Source organism: Poeciliopsis prolifica, unplaced genomic scaffold (assembly GCF_027474105.1).
Source record: "Poeciliopsis prolifica strain line A6 unplaced genomic scaffold, Auburn_PproV2 SCAFFOLD004, whole genome shotgun sequence".
NCBI classification, from domain to species: Eukaryota; Metazoa; Chordata; class Actinopteri; order Cyprinodontiformes; family Poeciliidae; genus Poeciliopsis; species Poeciliopsis prolifica.
Window position 1 is genome coordinate 325869 of NW_026562379.1, and position 14023 is coordinate 339891.

General features: G+C 39.8%; 1 protein-coding gene across 2 annotated transcripts; it reads right to left on the reverse strand.

The window, feature by feature from the left end:
- Nucleotides 1–2209: 2209 nt before the first annotated feature.
- tmem160 (transmembrane protein 160) lies at nucleotides 2210–7689 on the reverse strand. Of its 2 annotated transcripts, XM_055027998.1 has the most exons (4): nucleotides 7180–7684; nucleotides 7040–7064; nucleotides 4874–4966; nucleotides 2210–3569 (listed from the first exon to the last, which is right to left on the reverse strand). In XM_055027998.1, exons 1-4 carry the CDS (start codon nucleotides 7393–7395, stop codon nucleotides 3253–3255), a joined length of 651 nt encoding a protein of 216 aa, XP_054883973.1. In that variant the 5' UTR covers nucleotides 7396–7684; the 3' UTR covers nucleotides 2210–3252. The 2 variants fall into 2 exon arrangements, with proteins under 2 accessions (XP_054883973.1, XP_054883975.1); XM_055028000.1 differs by lacking the exon at nucleotides 4874–4966 and having other exon boundaries at nucleotides 7180–7689.
- Between the last annotated feature and the right edge of the window lie 6334 nt (nucleotides 7690–14023).

Consider the following 14023-nt stretch of genomic DNA (forward strand, 5'->3'; position numbering starts at 1 on the left):
GAAGAGGAAGAGGAGGGGTGGCGGACGATCGGACGTGAGGAGAGACAAGTCCAGGGCGAAAAGGGTACGGAGGAGAGATCTGAGGAGGAGCGGCCGGCAGAGGAGTCGAGGCGGTGGTCATCCCACAGCAGAGCCTTCAAGGCGGACCTCGAATGTGAAACCCAGCAACACTGAAAACACTTAGCAGAGGAAGGAATAGGTGAGAGGAAGACAGGGCGCCTGTGGGGTGAGTCTAAACAGCAACGCTGTGTGTCGATGGCTGGGAGATTTCACAAACCTTTGCCCTAACCCAGTCAGAGATATTTATCACAGTCAAAGCCCACCCTGCCCAACTCCCAGGACTCTCCCACACACACAGCCACACGCTGCTCATTTTGTCTCATATACATGCGTGCAGATGAGGAGCTCGTTATAAGAATTATGCATGTACAGAAAACACAGTTTGTACATCTTTTGACTCCCACTGCAGCAGGAGCATCTACTGACTCTGCATTTACCCATTATCTCCAGCCTCATTTGTGAAACAAAAAAAAAAGAGGAAAAAAAAAAAAACACGACAACCCCTTATGTTGCATTGATTTTGAGCAGCGTGGGCAATTCGATATGTTTTATTTCTCGTGCTTTAAAGAACTTTTCAAAACAGCGTTTCTCGAGACGTTTACGTGTCTTTGGCATCAGCTCATTTTCAGTGATTGCTAACAAAATAGAAATATTACGAAGACACTATTTCTGCTGATTAATAAATCAGGATATTCCAACATTTATTCCCACTTAAAATGGTGTAAATTACGCAATCACATCATGTGGCATCAGATTAGACACACATGATGAGATGATTGTTATGGATTTTTTTTAGGTTTGGCAGGAATCACTAGTAGTGTTGTAATTGTAACAATAATTCCCCATTGTACTGTTTTCTTTTAGGGGGAGTTTCTCTTCCAAATAAAAATAATAATAACACATGTACCTATCTGAACATGGTGGCGGCAGGATCATGCTTTGGACTTTGTGTGCTTTTTAGGAGTTTGATTTAGATTCACTGTGGACAACTAAACAGAAAAAGCAATTAAATCGAGAGAGAAAAAAGAAAGAAAAGCCGGAAATTTTAGCAGCAATCTCCAACTGGCTGTGAGACAGGGGTTTTCAAACAGCCCTTAATGCCTTGGGAAATACCTTTTTATTTTTTATTTTTAAGGATGAGAAAAGCAGTTACCTGAATAAACAGAAGATGAAATGACTGAATGCTGGAGGCTCTCAGAGAGGCTTAGAGGAGTCTGCTGGTGGAGTTAATGGCTGGATTAGGCTGGTGCTGGGGAGGAGGGCCACGCTAATGCATTCACTCCGCTTCCCTGCAGCAAAATGTGAGTGCAGTGATCAAGAAGGTTAATTAAATAATTATACTAATTAAATATAAAGCGGTATAATTGTTCTGATAATAGACTAATCTGCCATCAGTTTTGTCAGCCAGGTTTCTGGATTGTAAAAAAAAAGAAAACATATCAAAAGTCTAATCCCAAAAAATATTTAGTCTATTCTTTAATATTTCAGTTGTGATTCTATGAATTTTTAACAGAATACGTCACTGTAATTTATTTGGAACGTTTTCGTATTTGACAACGTAGCGGCTAAAGCTAGCTATGTCTTTAGCTATCTCTATTCATAATTTCTGCTCGTCTTTAACTCCACCGACTGGAGCAACAGTGCAAACTTTAAAGCATTCGTGACACCTGTTCTTATCTCAGCAAACACAGGCAGTTTTTACACTCTTCTACTCAGGACCTAACTCGTTAGACACTTCAAGTGAAACCAACGTTTACTGTAGCTAACGCTAAGCTAACAGCGATTCAGCCAAATTTTCTACTTGTGAAAAGTTATTTTTACTGCTTTGAGTGGAGAATATAGCGTGGACTGGTATAAAGCTTTAAACCAATCTTTTTTTTACAGCAGCTGTACAAATTATTTCATAGTATTTATTATGAGCACATTAGCTAACGTAGCTTAAAGCCACGTTAGCTAATGTAGCTTAAAGTCACTTTAGCTAATGTAGCTTAATGCCACGTTAGCTAAATGTAGTTTAATGCTACATTAGCTAATGTAGTTTAATGCTACATTAGCTAATGTAGCTTTTGCTAATGCTACATTAGCTAAAATAAAAAAGGAAGGAGGATATGTTGGGGTCAAGAGAAGAGAATAAAAAGCCTAGGCTGGACATGCTAACATCAGGGTTTATATTAGACAAGATAGATGAAAAATAAGGTTTACAAAATGTTGAGATCCGCTAAAATGTTGGTTTTGATCACCTAAGAAATCAACCATCATTCAAAAGAAGAGCTTATACCTCAAATGTGAATATCCCACTGGGGATTTATTATCAGGAAAAAAAAAATCAAACAATGATGCTGGGTCTCAACAATAAAACCAGTTTCCTCTGGTTTTATTGTTGTGCACACTGTGGTGCGCAAAAGTAAACAATAGTAAACCCCCGTTTTCCACAAACAAATGCAATATAATTACCAACATGAACTCCTTGCATCCATTAAAACTGAACTTATAGAAAACCTGAAAACAGAAGTTTTTGGATATAGTTTGGTACTGTACATGATTTTAACCGAAAACATAAACACAGAACGAACTGTGAAAAATATCTGGTTTCCAAACAGTTTTAAGGAAGTACAGTGACAAAAGACAAAGCTTGACAAAAGTGCTGCTGCAGTGGTAAAATAGTAATAAAAACCTGAGCCCTCAGTGTCATTTTCTCTGATTAAAAAAAAAAACTTTTGAGACAGAGCAACTGTTATCCCGTAATTTTGAAGACTTAAAGTGAAGGGTCAGCCTTGATCCTACCGATCAGGTTGATAAGACAAACAGTCTCCCAAGAAGAGAGGAGACTGACACTGACTACAGTGGCACAAAAAGACAATCATAAGCATCAAATAAAAAAAGTTTAAAAAAATCAACAAAAAAAAATACCAGATGAACATTTTTAGATGAACTAAAGACATTTTTAGAAAAAACATGTTTATTCAGCAAATAAACGGATTTTTCTCAATTTTCAGCATCTTTAAACTGTTTAAAAACCTGAATAATTTTTTCTAACAATAAAAAATGACAGGTTTGCATTTTTTTTTAAAGCTCACAAGCTGCACATGGACACATATCCATTTTGCACAAACATTCAAATAACAGAAACCCTGAATCACAGCATCAAAAAAAAAAAAACAACACACACATACACACACTATTGGAAGATCGCTATTTGTTTTGGCCCTTGCCGCCACTGTCCTCACTGTCCTGGGAGCCTCTGTGACCTCGCTGCTCCTGCCTCTCGCGGCACTCCCGGCACTCTCCCTTGTCCTCCTCCTCGTCGTCGTCGTGGATGATCTCCACCTCCAGGCGGCCGATGTACAGCGATACGGCGCAGAGCCAGAAGAGGGCGACGCTGCCCACCACGGTGCCCTGGAGCAGCAGAGCTGGCACCGACAGCAGCATCAGCCTCCGCAGGGCGAAGAGGCTGCCAACGTAGGAGGCGCCGCCAAACGACACGCAGACGCCTCCCAGGATGAAGAAAGCTGCGTGGAAACACATCGGCATGCTGTTACTGGACTCGGTCAGGGAGTGTCTGCAACGGTTTTGTTTTTGAAACCTGAGTGAACCCGATGATGAAGAATCAAAAACAGTTGAATGATTTAAAAAAGAAAAAGATCTGCGAGTAATACTGAATCCCAGAAATGCACATCAGTGATTAATACTGAAAACCACAAGGCCTTGACTCCGTTTCACTACTGATGATTTTTGTCAGAAATCCTTGAGAAATGATATAAAGACCGAAAACTCCAGCAAATATCTGACACAATGTTTCATCTGAACACCATTGATTTTACAGCAGAGAGAGAAAAGCTGCTTTTTTTCCCCTCATTAACAACAATTTTCAAAGGGGATTATTTATTTTTAATAAACCACAGCCCAGTTAGATCTATTGGTTTTGAAGAATTTAATACTGCAGCAACCTTCCGTTTCTACAAACATGATTTAGATAGAGACTGCGTAAAGCAGTAGATAGAAATTAATGGCAAGTAAATCATTTATGCCATGTGTTTTAACTTAAGACAAAGTACACTATTACTGCCACTCCTGGAAAAGACATGAAGGTTTCCACACAATCTGGAAAAGTCAACGATTTGATCCAGGTCTGGATGAATGCATTTAAAGCCTTCTCGTCGTCTAAATACGGGTTCTTTAGGTCCTTTCTTCTCTATCTTACTTTCTTTCCTTGATTTCTTTCTGCTTTGTTTCCTTCTGTCCTTCTTTGTGTCCTTCCTACCTTTCCTTGCCCTTCACTTCTCCAAACAGTTATCACCTTACATTCACATTTTATACAGAATACTTTCATGAAATTCAAACAAAAGCACCACACAGCAAAGCTCCCACCAGAGCTTGTGATGCGATTTCATATCAGAAGCACTTTGCCGCCTTCTGGTGGTCACAGTTATACCTGATTTAGGTCATTTAGAGGGTTAGATACGTCACCTTTGGCTATATGTATGTTTTACAGGCCTTTTTTTTTGACAAATTTGTTGGTCTTTCAAAAACACTTTGTCAAGTTTGTTTTTGGGACAGTGAGCAGCATCGGGACAAAACGCCTCCAAACAACGTTAGCTTTGCATTTTCCTCTAATTGGGGTTGCAAAGTTTCTTCTCTGAATGTCCTCCTGTTATGGGAGCTTAACGCCTCCAGCACCAGCTCACCGTTTGGACCGTCAGCCATGATGGTTCAGTTTCTGCAGGGGGGGGGCGGAAACAGGCTTTTCTTTTCCTTCTCGTTCTCTTTACTACTCCCTCGATACTCTACGATTTAAGCTTGAGTAAACTCGTACCATATCCTGCTTCCCGTCCCACTTCGCTCTGGACAAAAGCAATGACTCCGATCCCCGTCGCCAGCAAGCCGTTCCTGAACCACGACAGGAACCCTGCGAAACCATGAAGAGACGTTACAGACCGGCAGCCCGTCACACAGGCTGCCGTTGTTTTCACACACCGAGCAGGGCTGGCTGTTCTGAGACCACAATTTAAACGAGTTTTTGAAAAGCTCAAGAACATTGAAGTTTTGCACAGAGAGTTCCTACACACACAAATTTTAGATTTGTAATTTCTTTTTATTTTACAGATTTAAATTTAATCACCTGTAGGTTCAATAACTCTGATCAGTCCAGTCTAGTTGTGGGGTTGTTGTTGTTGTTATTAGTATTTTTTGGCTAGGTTAATAAGCCCTAGATTAATGCATAACACAGAATTATTCAACAATAAATGGATTGAAATGTTCATGGGTCTAGATGTCAAATAACAGAAATTGTCCCATTTGTTTTAACTAGTGTCTATTTATGGGTTCTTTCACTTAGTAGCTCCAAAACTACTCAATTTATATTATTGTTTTTGAAACTATTTTATTGTTCAGTCCTAGTATTTCTATCTAAATATTTTTTCTTCATTTGCTAATAAATGTGGTTACCTAAAAAAATACTGAATTTTATGTTTTTGGGGGTGTTTTTTTTAGAACCAAAGCAGTCAATGTTCTTTGTCAAACTCGTGGAAAATAAAAGGCAAAGGGTCCACATTCATTAGATATTAATGCATTCTTTGGAAAAATTCAGATTTTTATAATCAAACAGAAAACAGAATAAAGACTGGAAGCTTCTTTTTCCTCCCCGCAACTTATTCAGCTCTTCCTGAGCTTGTCAGACTGCGTAGAAACACGACGCATGCGAACCCGGACAGCCAGTTCCACGTCACGTTAAGGCGAATTTCTGACTGAACTATAGACGCTTTGCGACCAACGTAAGAGATGGATAAAGTCTCTTAAGAAAAAGACTCAGATCTTACCGATCTGAGTTTCCAAATAAATGGAAAGAGACACAGTCACAATCAAAAAAGCGAGATAGAAATACATATGTTGAAAGAGTCTGAGGATTGCTGAAGTGACATACATTTCCACGAGAATCGCTATCCTTGCAAAACCAAACACTCAATAAAATTACTGAGCCTCAACACACTTACATTTGCACACAACTCTACTTTTGACAATCTGTGACTTATTTCTCTATATCTAAAACTCACAAGATAAGAGTTATCTGTTACTAGATTTATGACAAGTTTGGGATTGGGAAGCCAAAAGGTTTTAATGTGTCACAAATGCACATAAAAACACAAGCAGATGACATAAACCCTACAGCCAGAAAAGAAATCATGAATAAGTTCTTCATGATTCAACTAATCATGGTATTAAAATATGGTTTGAATGTTTTAAATACACTCAACAGATCAGATGATGTCATTTTCATTGGCACTTAATTTATGTTTTAATGGTGCGTCTGAAACCCTCTGGACACATTTAGGAATAATCATACGACATAAACTGCAAGGAATTCTAAAAACGAGATTCGTAGACACAAGTTTTAATGTCTTGTGAAATTTCCAGAATTGTTATCTTGTTTCAAATTAAACACACACTCCCGCGAACGTTGGATAAATGACAAAAGACGCAAAGAAACCAAGAGATCAGATGCTAGTGTGACTCCTGTTGGCTAATAAACACTCTCCATATCATTTCAACAGTATTGGAGTCAGCAGTTTTAAGTCTTGTGCATTTTGCAAAACTGTTTTGTTTAAACACCCAAAGGTGTTTTAAACGTCTGAGCAAAGCTGCCATCCTGAGACAGAGGGGAAATGCACAGACGCACCGAAGGCTTTCTGGTCAGACAAGTTGGACACAATGACGAGATGTACGTTTACAGGAGTCAAGGTGAGGCTTTCAAATAGAGGAGAACGTTTTCAACTATCAGGCACGGTGGTGGCGGCATCATGCTGAAGGTACATTTGGCCTCAGGTGGCAGTTTTCCCATTTCACTGAAGTGGGTGAAGTAACGAGTCAGTTTCACCTAACCTAAAAGCTATAACCTGAAAAACGCTCCACAGATACATCTATTTTTGTCTGCTTCTGCAAAAACTCAAGTCCTGCAACAGCGTGTGGGTGTAGAATGAGATACCTGTCTCATGTGACTTCCTTAGCATCTGCAGAACACAAGAAAACACATCGACACACTTGAAGTTTATCTTCAGAAGCAAAAACAAATCTTAAGCACAAGATTTAAAGCTCGGCATTTCTCCTTCTGAATTTAAATCCTACCAAAGCGTCCGCCTTGTCGAGGTCTGTGAGGTGGTACTGCTGCAGCGGCTGCTCCGGACCCCGCTGGCTTTTGCCCCACGGCCCCTTCTCGCCGACCCGCTGCCGCGCCGAGCCGTGCAGCCTCCGCAGCGGGGCTCCGCCGCGGCCCGGCCGGCCCAGGAAGTAGCTGGCGGCCCGCGGCAGCTGCCTTCTCACGAAGAGCGTCAGGAAAGCCATCACGTCACCAGAACCGACTGGCTTGAAAACAAACTAACATGTAGGAAAGGAGGAGAAGCACAACACGACCTCTGCATGCCCTTTGAACTGTCACGTGCTCGCACTCAACCCCGGAAGCGCTTCTTGGTAAAGCGTGGTGAGGAATCACCACAGCGCCATCTGCTGGCATGTCAGAGGAAAAACTTAGATGTGTCACATGGAGGTCGAATTTAAGCACTATTTTTTCCCAAAAATACTTCAAATTAATATTTGTACCTCAACTTGAGCTGATGTTTATCTTCTTGGTCTCAGAATTGTGGGAAATCGATGTCTGCACAAATTGCAACAACATGGTAAAGCCACACGAGGGCGCCAGAGTACAGGATAATGAAACATCATAGCCTAGCAAGGGTCTCAGCCTGTCAGCCGCCATAGTCCTAACCCCTGATCTAATCAAATGTAACCATCTATTTATATCTACCTCCACATTTTCAGCTCCACTGTGACGTCCAACATTATTTATATGTAGTGTCACATTTATGTTACTTGGATGTTAGCATGAGGCCTTTTTGCAGCCCAGATCACACAGAGGAAAACATTCATAGTTTGTAATGAACTCAAAGGGACAAACTTCCCTTTTCCAATTTGCATACTGCGATTTATTTCATTAATAGTGTGAGCAGGAATTGTGGCCCTCCACATGCCTTTAAAACAAGTCACAAATGAACTAATCATCCAAGAATATCGCTCTGTTTTATAGCAAAATAACGTCATAAACTGCAGAAACATTCACTGCCATTAAGCTATTAATAAAAACAGAAGTGGTGAAACTGACCAGTCAAAATATAATCTGTTATACATTCATTTTTAATGGATAGATGATAAATAGCAATTTCCTCTTTGCATAAAGTGAAATGATCAAAATTGTAAACACTTTATAAGTACTTGGTTGTTATCTGACATTAGTAATTTCATTTACTTGCAAAAAATGTCTAGCTATAATAACTTTTAAAAGAATGCATTTTTTGCTGTAAATATGCCACAGATATTATATAAAATGAGTGATTTTTTTGTATATCTCCCTACTTACTCGAGTTAATGTTTAATTAAGTGAGTTACAAATTGAACCCAATGAACCTAACTTATAAATAAATCAAATTTACCATAGTATCACTTACGCCCAGGGATAAATGATACTTAACCCTTACATCTGCTATGTATTTAATGTCACACTTTATACACTGATATGCTGCTGTAAATTCAAGAATATTTAACAACTCATTAAAGATTTTCAGAACATTAATGTATACATACATAGAAACTTAATTCAGGTCATGAAGAAGCTTCTCTGAGTAGTGTTGTTTTATTTAAGATTTCAAAAATACGCATGAAATACTGTTATTTTTCACATGACATGTGTGGTGACCCCTAGTTCTCCAATAAGGTTCCTCTTTTCCACTTATCTCAAAAAGTTCCTTAAATTTCGCATACATTTCCACACTCTGTGAAATTGTGCCTTTGTGTGTATTTGTGTGTGTATTTGCAGAAGGATCAGTGCGCCGACATGCACTCGCCGAGGATGAGCGAGCAGCCTCTTCCGGACCGTCTTTTGTCTTCTCGGATCCGCTGGGACTCAGAAACACTCCACCTATCATCACATCAGATTGTTTCAGGGTGAGGAGCAAAGTGAGCCGCGCAGCCGGAGTTTGTATTTGTGTTCCTGTGTGCTTTTTTTTTTTTTTTTTACGATGCATGGTCTTTAAAGACAAATGTTTGATGTAATATTGCAGCTGACCTACTGTCCACTCTCACGCTACAGTTCCCAACACAATGGGAGAATGTAAGTGTACGCCCATACTTAGGAAAAAAAAACTGATTCACACAGGGTAACGCTTAGAATGGTTTTCTCTGGAACAGCTAGACTTGAAGTTGAAACTAGACATTTTAAAGAGAAACATAACCTTCTTTATTCAATAAAGGCCACTCAGAATCCATAAAAAGATTTTCTCTTCTTTGCTGCAGTATAAAAAAATAGTAATTTCATTAAAATCCAACATGGCATAATTTGCTAATCCTATTTGACCTAAAAGAAAAAAAAGTTCGCTCTGATTTGAAATCAAAAGTTATGTGTTGCTAAATATCAGGTATTCAAAAGTATTTGAACAAACCCTTGACGAAATGCTAAGTTGGGTTTACAATCCATACCAACTCATTCCTGACACATGTGGTTCTGGGACAGCAGTTCACAGACCCGTGGCCCAGAACATCACTTTGATTCAATTCAGTTCAAAAATACTTTATCTCAAAGTGAAACTGGATGTTATTGTACCTCATATCACTCAAGTGTCTTGAAAGAGTCATGGACAGTTTGTTTTTATTCAGGTTGCGAGGAAAACCTGACACCAGAGGTACTGGACGTTGATGCTCCAGTAGCAGTCTTGCAACAAATCTGAAGAAGCCTCTGACTGAAGAGATTTTTGCTGTCATGACTACCTAACAGCTCAAAATCCGGGCAGTAGAGACAATATTTTATAATAACAAGTCTTGAATGACAACATCAGTCGTTGACAAGCACAGCTCATCCACCTCATTTGCTTTTGCTTTTAAATCTCTGTCTGGCCATTTGGTTAAAAAGCAGGGCAGAGCAATGTTGGAGTTGCCCAATATGATCAATGGAAGAGAGGTTTTTAACTTCCTCCTGCACTTCGATTCTGAAGCCCTCTTTACAAGAACTCTGGGATCGGTGGGGTCATAGGTCAGGCACTATTTGAGTATCGCCAATTCCTCCTGGTTATTGCAAATATGCATCACAACCACTGTCTGAAATTAAAAACATAACAGCAAAAATCCTTCCAGCTACTCAACTTCCTCTTTGTATGACAGAAGTCATACAAAAAGAACAAATCAGAATTAAGAGAGCAACGCCAACATGCGTGAGGGGCATGATTCCAGAATGGACCGATGGAAACACAGTGGCTCATTTTAAATTAAGCCTGATCAAGATAAGACCAGTGTTCTGGCTACAGATACGCTGCCACTTGATTTTGCACCGGATCATAGGAAAATCTGAAATTCTGTAACTTTCGTTCCTTGAAAAGGGCACAAATCTTTTAGATTCATCCGGCGAGATGTTTTCGGCTTTTATGTTTTCCACACACTCAGTGCTGTGGAAAACCATGCAAAGCATATGCATGGTCAGCATATGTTTTCAGGATGCGTCATCCAGTTCGATGTCATTTTCCTGAGCGCGCCGTCTCATTAGTATCTCTGTTGTCAGGTTTTCCTCACTATCTAAAAACAAACTGTCCACGACACCCGAGTGCTTCCATCTATTTTTGAAGTGGGGGCCTTCTGAGCTGACCTTCATCATCTGCGCACCAAGCATGATGATTTTTCGGTTTTGCCAATTGCCACGACTAGAAGACGAAGCTCAAAGTTGCCCGGATTAATAAACAATAAGTCATCTATGTGTGTTGATTTAACTGACGTATTTTAAACACTGATTAGATAAAAGATTGGCTTTTGTTGTTTTAGCCACATTTCGATTAAACAACGTGTGCTGCTTAACACACCCAGAAAAATTAGCAAAAAATTAAAGTAAGCGAGCAAGCAGCTGCAGGAGTCTACCTTATGTTAACTCTTTGGTATCCGTGCTCGAGTCTTGTTGCATCAACAAACAGGAGGAAGTAGCAGGAGAGACAGATAGAGCGAGGGACAGAGGAGGAGATGTGTATACGTGCAGAGCTGCACTAATCTGCGATACACAGTCTGGGGGATTCCAGCCAGCTGCACAGGGAGCGCTGACCTTGGCAAAGAGCATGCAGTTTATCTGCCCCTGGAACAAACAAGTGTTAGATTCAAGTGTCGACCGGTCAGCAGATAAATGATTGACTCACATTAATGAAGCCAGAAAGATTACAGTTTAACAAGACAGCGTGTTGCTTTGCAACAAATTCCTCGTTGCACATCCTGGGAAGATGGCATTTTGAAAGCGTTTACTTTCAAACTCATTTTATTCATGTGACTTTGGGTTTCAGAAAGATTTATTGGGTTCATTGTGTAACTGTCTCTTTCTGCTGGAATGAAATCAAGACTAATTTCTGGTTGGGGCTGCGTGTGCTGTTTCAGCACGTCGGGCAGGAGAGGTGAAGAAACTCGCTTCTCTTCCTCGCAATCAAATCCGAACAATAACTGATTATCCATCTCTCACTGCTGTTGAGATGAATGCATCTTGCTAAGAGTAATAGCTGAAGGCTCGGGTTGTTTTGCTCCGACAAGACCCGGGACTTAGAAATGAACTTACTCTCTGCGCTCGTTCCTCTGCCCATAATGAAAGTTACCTTTGGCCAGCATCATGAAATGTTTCCAGTCTAACATTCCCATCATATCTTGCTTTTAAGTGTATACCCAATAAACCCAAAAGTCACACATTTAGCACTCTGCACCTTTGCAGCTCTGCTCACATTTTTTTAGTGGATCTAAATCGATTTCTGCGATGACCTCTCCAAAACACTGACAATGTTGTCCTTTGTAGCCAATTTCTAAGATTACAGTCGTTGCGCATGTGAGGAGAAATGACCTTTCTTGAAAAGAGTTGAAGTCAACTCTGTTTCTTTGTTGTCGTGGTAAACGCGAAAACCTTTTTGCATGGTTTTACCTCAAACTGAAAAGGAGACGCAAGGAGAAATCCTCTAGGATTGTTTTTGACACATTGTTGAAGCTGGCATGATTTGAGCAACAGCTGAGCCCAATAGCAGAGTCCTTTTCACAGACACACCTGGACGTGTCCGTCTGGGGTACCAGAAGCTCAAAGCAAGAGTAAAGAGCGGGATATGCCACTTCTCCACATTCTCAACTCTATGCTAAATTCACAAATGTACTTTTCTTACAAATGTGGCACCATCTGGCAGTTTTGTCCTGTGACTTTGGTCTCAAAACACCTTTTTACAAACAAAGATATGTGACATGAAGGGACTAGAAGTACATATGCATTTGTTTATGGCACATATACCACCTTACTACACTGTAGATTTTAATTAAGTTTTCATTCCGCTATACATGCAACATTTGTAACAGGTGTTACTGCAATAGTCAGAAGGCATCTTTTTCTTTTTAAATCAAGTTTATGTCAATAATTATATTGATTGAAACATTCACATCCTGGCACATCCTTTGAATTTCCTCCTACAATCATGTCAGTCAGTAAACTGAAGTCCAGTTGATCAGGTCAAAAGGCCACGAGGAAATGACTTTACTGATACATCTAATCAGGGCCAAAGGTCATATAGGAATAAATGACCAGGACAGATAAAGGGGAAAAGATGTAAGATTTAAGAGCATTTCTATATATTTACATATTAAACTTATGTATTTCCATGCTTGCATGTGTTCCTATTGTAGGACCCACAACAGAACCTAAGCTTTTATCCTAAGGTTACACTGAAATGAGAGGTGAGAGATGTGGGCTTGCTTGGTCTGTGTCATCACCCTGTGTCCCTAATCCTCCAGGGTGAGGCATTAATCCCAGGCGCTAACCCCTGGCCTGGCTGCATAGCAGCACATTACCTAATTTCCTCCAGCAAAGCAAATTTAGACGTGAACATGAAAACGGCCAGTCTACAAGCAAAGATTTATAGCCCTGAGGTCAGAGACAGTTCAGCTTTGTGGGTGGAACAATAAAATGTGGAGTTGTTTGGTTATTTAGGATAGAAGCAATTTGTATTTACTATGTAGATAATCTATTTACAGATGTTCACAAAAGAAGAAATTACACAAAATGAACAAAATAGTTAAGAAAATAACTTTCAGATGAAACAGTTTGGATTCAATGTCCTAAGGCTCTGCAAAAACACAGGCGTGGATGAAAACAAATTGTAGTGACCACTTATGGTCACTTTTTTTTTATTTTACTTTAAGATTATTGTCTATGTTATGACGATGTCAAAAATTTAAATGCAGGAAACTTATGTTGCAGATTTAAATTAAGTAATTTAAATAATAATTGTAGTTTAATTCAAAATTCAGAACTTGTTATTTTAGCTATTTAAAAGAAAAATAATTATTCCCATTTTTTCAAGCACAAATCAGTTTTGATGTTTGCTAACAATTCGTTCCCAACTATTTTCATGTTTCCTTATTTTATGTCTTAGTTTTCAAATCTGAAAAATGACTAGATATCCAACTATCACGTTATTATATAACCGTATGGGTAAAGGTTTAAAATTAGGTCCAAATAATCATTGTGTTAGTAATTCTATTTCTTACATCTAACCTGGTCTATTATATTACATATTTGGTGGCAGGAAGCAGATGGGGGGGTAAATGTCCGATCTTTGCCCGGGACCCCAGTCATGTAACCACCGCCCCTGACTTTACGGTTCATTATCTGGACTTTTATTTATTTTTTTTGTTTTTGCAACTCCAGGGACGAGTTTACGACTCAACACTGTCATTTCAGAAAACGCTCTAACGCATCATTTTCAAGTTGTCTCAATGTGTCTCTTTACTTCCTGCGTTCAATAGAGGACAACGCTCGTGCGACCGAACGTCGGCTGTAGCAGCGGGTCACGTGGTTCGTTTGCATGCAAATGGCAGGCGGGACTCGACGCAGAGAGCCGCGGTAGGAGGGGAGGGGAGGGGAGGGAGGAGA

What these genes read in the sequence shown, in the direction of transcription:
- tmem160 (XM_055027998.1), bottom strand. Translation starts at nt 7,395, where the DNA reads ATGGCTTTCCTGACGCTCTTCGTGAGAAGGCAGCTGCCGCGGGCCGCC. An exon ending in TCGACAAGGCGGACGCTTTG is followed by an intron (nt 7,065 to 7,179) that starts GTAGGATTTAAA and finishes TGTGTTCTGCAG; the next exon opens with ATGCTAAGGAAGTCACATGA. An exon ending in GGGACGGGAAGCAGGATATG is followed by an intron (nt 3,570 to 4,873) that starts GTACGAGTTTAC and finishes GTTTCCACGCAG; the next exon opens with CTTTCTTCATCCTGGGAGGC.